Genomic DNA, 6097 nt, shown 5'->3' with positions numbered 1-6097 from the left:
CTCTGAAACAGGACCTTGTTCTGCCCCTAAGCAAGGCAATTAACCCACTGTTCCCTGAGTGCCGACGACGTGGATGTCAATTATGGTAGACACCAGCACCTCCGATTCAGTGGGGTTAAATGTGGTAGACACATTTCAGGTGAACTGACTTGGTAGCCCCCTTTCCCTTGTTCTGCATGCCGTCTCAACACTGGGACCTCCTTTTTGGAGGTAAAGATGCATGCTATTTGTTTTTCATTTTGATATAGGGCGTGTATACCAATAATTGTATGTTGCTGGTACTATAATATTGGAAAGGATTATACCACTGATTTAAGTACTTTGGGGTCAATCCTGGTATTTCATGAGCTTTGAGGAACAAATGGTTGTCAATAGAACCTAATGTCATATTCCAGTCTAACGGGATTTAGTTTTATTAAACATACTGTATACACACCCCTTCAATATTTTAAACCAATGTTTTCCAGAATAGTTTGAGTTTTAATTTGAGTCAATGTCACTTAGATTTAGCCTACTTTAACTTAACCTATTTCAAGTCTCATTCTAATCTCAAGTTAATATTTTTTATAAAACAAATGCAAGATCCAAGATTATATTTAAAATGCATTTTATTTTCCTTTACAAGAAAAAAAAAAAAGCAAGAAATGGGAAAAGCTGTAACCTCTGCCGCCGTCCCAAAAAATTTACAATTCAAAATTATATTCATACAAAACATGCCACAACCTTTTTTATATTCCCTAAAAGCGCTGCTGTAACAAACATTTTTAAAAAGTAGGTTAGGTAAAAAAAAACTTTTTTTAGCAATCTTTAAATCCATAAGATATTCAAATGATTTAGGCTGAAATTCAGTGAGCTGCAAAATGTCTTGGTCTTTCCTTGAAATATAAATATACCAAGAAAAAAATGGCAATCACTGCCTCATAAAACTTTGAGAATTACTCCATTTACTATTGAGTGCAATTCATTCTCAGGTACGGGGTTCACTTTGAATATTTAGTTATGACATACAGGCCGAGTAGCAGTTTTCACAAGATATACCAACACGTTCACTTCTATAGGGAAGATAAAAATAAAACACCATATTTAATATCTCAGTCAAGGAAGAGTTGAAGATTTTCCATTTACTTATAATCCAATGATGACCAAGGTATAGATAGGTTTTGGTAACGACAAGCAGTAGCATAAATAACTAAATTAACTAAATGTTATGCACCGTTGTACTCCTTTTACACAGTAAGTGATTTCTCATGTAATAATCATGACAACTTTCCATAATGGATCAACTTTCTCAACATTTATTCCACCGGTGGCTTCTCGTCCAAGTCTTTGGAGAAGCCCAGTCGTGTCCACATACCTATTTTAACAAACTGTCTTTGAAATCTTATAGCACAAAACGCTAATAGAAAAACAGGTCAATGCAAAAACACTGGTTCATTTACATAAAGATATTACATAGTTCCTTATATATATATACACAGCTTAATCTCTCATAAAATGATATCCAGTGGTAGATTTTTTAAATCAACTTTATTTCTCTACAATTTTAGATTTTTATTGATTAAAAAGGGGTTGATAGTTTTTTGCCCCCTATAGTATATAATATACAGTTTGTACACTTTTGCATTTTTCTTACGTGAGGTCAAGGTAGGAGTACAAGTAGAAGGGAGACGTCGTCATGGAGACCTCAGAACCCCCACATACTTTCTTTAAAGATTTACTTTGTTATTAATTTACTTTCATAGAAAAATGCCCTTTTTTTTAACAAGTCTTCCCCTGCCATTTCTTCAAGCCTCCAATATAGAAGACCGTACTACCACTAAACCACAATACAGGGACATTTATAAATACACCTAGCTGTGGTGTGGTAAGACAGGCAGGGAAAGACTCACTACAGTAAAGTTTACAACAGTCCACTACATGATAAAGAGAGGAAGAGGCTAGATTCATGGTTGATGGTCATTCAAGAAAAGAAAATATCAAAATGCAGATGGGATTTTAAGGACTAAAAGGTGAAAAACAAATGGGATAGTAGTCTAGTCTTGCATCATTACCAGCAAGCTTTTTGCTTAATGTGTGACTTAAAGGCATTAAGCAGCAAGCGTACATTACATTTCCTTCACTCATTAGTTGGACTTGATCGTCTTGCCAAAGACTTGTTCAATTAGCGGTGTGATCCTGCTTCACTTTACATACTGAAGCTGTGTAAGCAACAATCATTCACAACAATCTCTCCCTCTCAGTCCTCAGCAACACAAGGGTGACTTATTGTGTCAATTCCCACACAAAGGAAAAACAATAAAAGATACATGGAATCCAGGATGATCAGGAGTCATTTAAAGACACCTATTAAGCTTGTGATTGATCTTAATGCGATGGCTTAATTAATAATAGGATTGTTGGCTAATTATTGTAAAATGATCATCAGCATAGAACAGAGAACAAACCTGCTGTTAGTTAAAGTTTCCCTGCTTGTCTGAGAAGGCTATATACTAATAGCCTAATGAAAACATCCCCCCCCCCCCACAGTAGCAGTTAACAGTATTTATACAAAGTAAGCAGTCACTTCCCACTAGATTAATGAGGTAGACTGAGGGTCCAACTAACCCACCTTTAAACTCCTTTAGTCAGGACAAGAATAAAACACCTGTCTGTCTGGTGCCTCTGGAGCCACAGGTCAACTTTTATAGTATTTGACAGCTTTCTCTTCTGCCTCTCAAGGATACATAGTTCTTCTCTACACACTCAGAGCCACTGTCTTCAGGATTGTCTAGCTAGCCAATAATATCCACTTTGGGAAGTCAATCTTCAATGACGATGGGAACGTGTATTTTCCTTGGGGGTAGGAAGGGGGGAGTGCAGGAGGAGGAGGATAGGTCTGCCTTTTTAAAAAAATGCATTCGTTATTTATTAGTACTTAAAATGTCTTCTTTCATCAAAGCTCAAGGTAAGGTCTGCCCTATGAGAGTATTGATATCACATAGAATCTGAACATTTGGTAGATGTGGAGAGGATTGTAATTCCATCCATAGTTACTTAAGGGGTAGGTAGAGGAAAGAGTTGCTTTTGGCAGAGAGGACACAGTTCATCCACAAAAAGACTGTCCCATCATTCGACTGGATGTCAATACAGTTGGTTTGTTTTCTTGTATATCCATAATGCTCTTCAAACCTTTGGCTACAGGTGTGAATGCAAACGTCTTAGTCTTATTCTTTTGGAGGTCAGTTTCCCTCCTCGTTCGTCAGCTTATGAACAGCTTACGAACAGCTTATGTACTGGGTAGTAGTAGCAATATTCTAAAGGCTTTGGCGCAGTAGTGTTCTGGCACCGGGGAGAAAGATACATTTTTTTTTTTCCCTCTCCATTTCTCACAGTTAGTTTAGTTCATCCACTTTCGGCAATTCCAGGCTCCGCAGTGGCAAGGGATTTTGTGCTGATCGTCCTCAAAGTCAAACTGATAGTCGTACGTCAGCTAAGAGAAGAAACAGAGGTCAGTAAACAACACTCTGCTGTAACATGTATTCATAAAATCTGGTTCAGTTGTCCAAACATGCTTTACAGTAACACAACCAAGACCCTCTAAAGAGCCAGTTAAGATTTAAACGACTAAATCAGTGAAGGAAATTGTATATTATGTACACAGTGGTACAAAAACGGTATACTGCGTGACCAGGGCTCTGTGTCTCACCTCTTCTCCCTTGGGGATCCTACGACTGGAGATGATGATGATCTTGTCCTCTTTGTCAAACGTCACCACCTCGGCAACACAGTTGGGCGCACAGGAGTGGTTGACATAGCTGAAGAGGAAAACAGGGTGAGACAGGGACAAACAAGCATAATATGAAAGAAAAAAATAGACCCAACACTTACCGAGCAGGACCGCCAGTCAGAGTGGCATCGATTACATGCTCGTTATTGGTGCGGAACATGTAGATCCCACGGTTCTAGAAGAAAAGAAGCAGGAAGAGAGGTCATGTAAACATTTCCAATCCACTGATACCTTATGGACAAAGATATTACAACCTTAGTCTTTTAACCTTCTTATTCAGTTTGTGTGTAAAATCAATAAACAATTGATCACAGCTAATGGGGATCCAAATAAACAAAGAAAACAAAGACTATTGTCTGCTACTACTAGTCAACTACCTAGACTACTACTCAAGAACCACCCACCTGTTCCTCATAGATCTTCTCCCGGCGGTTGGCCACCTCGTTGCGGATGATGGTTCCTATATACTCGATGACCATGGTGTGTTTGTCCAGGTCCTTGGCAGCGTATAGCCCCAGGCCCTGGATCTGGGACCGGGCCAGGTAGACGTTGTTCTTCCACTCGGTCTTCAGGCGCCGGTACTGGGAGGACTTGGAGTGGACAAACTGCTTGCTGTAGGGGGTGTTGATCTCGCCGGTGAAGGTGCTCTGGTAGGCCTTGGACATGGACGTACTGTTCAGGGTGTGAGGCCTAAGAGAGAGAGACACAGAACTAGATCAGAGTCAGTCTGCACAGTCATCATGTCAATCATTCAGTTTAGACTTGTTAGTTTACTACTAAGAAACTACTAGTTTCACTGCTCAGTATGACAACATTTGATAAAACACATTATGAGGGGATGTGGTATATGGCCAACATACCACGGCTAAGGGCTGTTCTTAGGCACGACACAACGCGGAGTATATACCACAAACCCCCAAGGTGCCTTATTGTTATTATAAACTGGTTACCAATGTACAGTGCATTCGGAAAGTATTCAGACCCTATAACTTTTTCCACATTTTGTTAAGTTACAGCCTCATTCTAAAATGGATTAACATTGTTATCTCCTCTCGTCAAGCTAAAACACAATACCACTAAATGACAAAGCAAACACAGGTTTAGACATTTTTCCAAATGTATTACAGAGGAAAAACTGAAATATGACATTTCCATAAGTATTCAGACCCTTTACTCAGTATAATGTTGAAGCACCTTTGGCAGCGATTACAGCCTGGAGTCTTTTTGGATATGACACTAAAAGCTTGGCACATCTGTATTTGGGGAGTTTCTCTCATTCTTCTCTGCAGATCTGACAGGTTGGATGGGGAGCGTCGCTACACAGCTATTTTCAGGTCTCTCCAGAGATGTTCGATTGGGTTCAAGTCCAGGCTCTGGCTGGGCCACTCAAGGACATTCAGAGACTTGTCCCAAAGCCACTCCTGCGTTGTCTTGGCTGTGTGCTTAGGGTCATTGTCCTGTTGGAAGGTGAACCTTCACCCCAGTCCTGAGCGCTCTGAAGCAGGTTTTCATCAAGGATATCTCTGTACTTGGCTCTGTTCAGCTTTCCATCGATCCTGACTAGTCTCCCAGTCCCTGCCGCTGAAAAACATCCCCACAGCATGATGCTGCCACCACCATGCTTCACCGTAGGGATGGTACCAGGTTTCCTCCAGACGTGACACTTGGTATTCTAGCCAAGAGTTCAATCTTGGTTTCATCAGAGCAAAGGATCTTGTTACACATGGTCTGAGTCCTTTAGGTGCCTTTTGGCAAACTCCAAGCGGGCTGTCATGTGTCTTTTACTGAGGAGTGGCTTCCGTCTGGCCACTCTACCATAAAGGCCTGATTGAGTGCTCCACAGAGGAGCTCTTGAGCTCTGTCAGAGTGACCATTGCATTTTTGGTCACCTACCTGATCTAGGAAGGGTCTATGTGGTTCCAAACTTCTTCCATTTAAGAATGATGGAGCCCACTGTATTCTTGGGTACCTTCAATACTGCAGAAATGTTTTGGTACACTTCCCCAGATCTTTTCCTCGACACAATCCTGTCAGAGCGCTACAGACAATTCCTTCAACGTCATGGCTTGGTTTTGCTCCGACATGCACTGTCAACTGTGGGACCATATATAGACAGGTGTTTGCCTTTCCAAATCATGTCCAATCAATTTACCGCAGGTGGACTCCAATCAAGCAGTAGAAACATCAAGGATGATCAATGGAAACAGGATGTCCCTGAGCTCAATTTCGAGTCTCATAGCAAAGGATCTGAATACTTATGTAAATAAGGTATTTTTATTTTTTATAAATTTGCAAAAAAAAACATTTTGCTTTGTCATTATGGGGTATTGT

At 40.3% G+C, this 6097-nt stretch overlaps 1 protein-coding gene across 7 annotated transcripts in view; it reads right to left on the bottom strand.

Annotated features, from left to right (window-relative positions):
* Window positions 1–590: 590 nt before the first annotated feature.
* Window positions 591–6097, bottom strand: part of LOC110532701 (histone-lysine N-methyltransferase 2D) — a 47390-nt gene continuing 41883 nt past the window's right edge. For 5 of the 7 annotated variants that reach the window (XM_036988713.2, XM_036988715.2, XM_036988714.2 and 2 more), the window contains 4 exons: window positions 4171–4477; window positions 3868–3941; window positions 3686–3794; window positions 591–3469 (listed from right to left, as the gene is read on the bottom strand). In XM_036988713.2, coding sequence (XP_036844608.2) covers window positions 3377–3469; window positions 3686–3794; window positions 3868–3941; window positions 4171–4477 — 583 coding nt within the window. In that variant the 3' untranslated portion in view covers window positions 591–3376. The remainder of the gene's footprint in view (window positions 3470–3685; window positions 3795–3867; window positions 3942–4170; window positions 4478–6097) is intronic. The other 2 variants (XM_036988716.2, XM_036988717.2) reach the window with 2 other exon arrangements.

The sequence above is a fragment of the Oncorhynchus mykiss genome, chromosome 9 (assembly GCF_057628025.1).
Source record: "Oncorhynchus mykiss isolate SJ-2025 chromosome 9, ASM5762802v1, whole genome shotgun sequence".
NCBI lineage: Eukaryota > Metazoa > Chordata > Actinopteri > Salmoniformes > Salmonidae > Oncorhynchus > Oncorhynchus mykiss.
The sequence above is the reverse complement of the archived record's forward strand: the minus strand, read 5'-3'. Positions and strand labels throughout refer to the sequence as shown.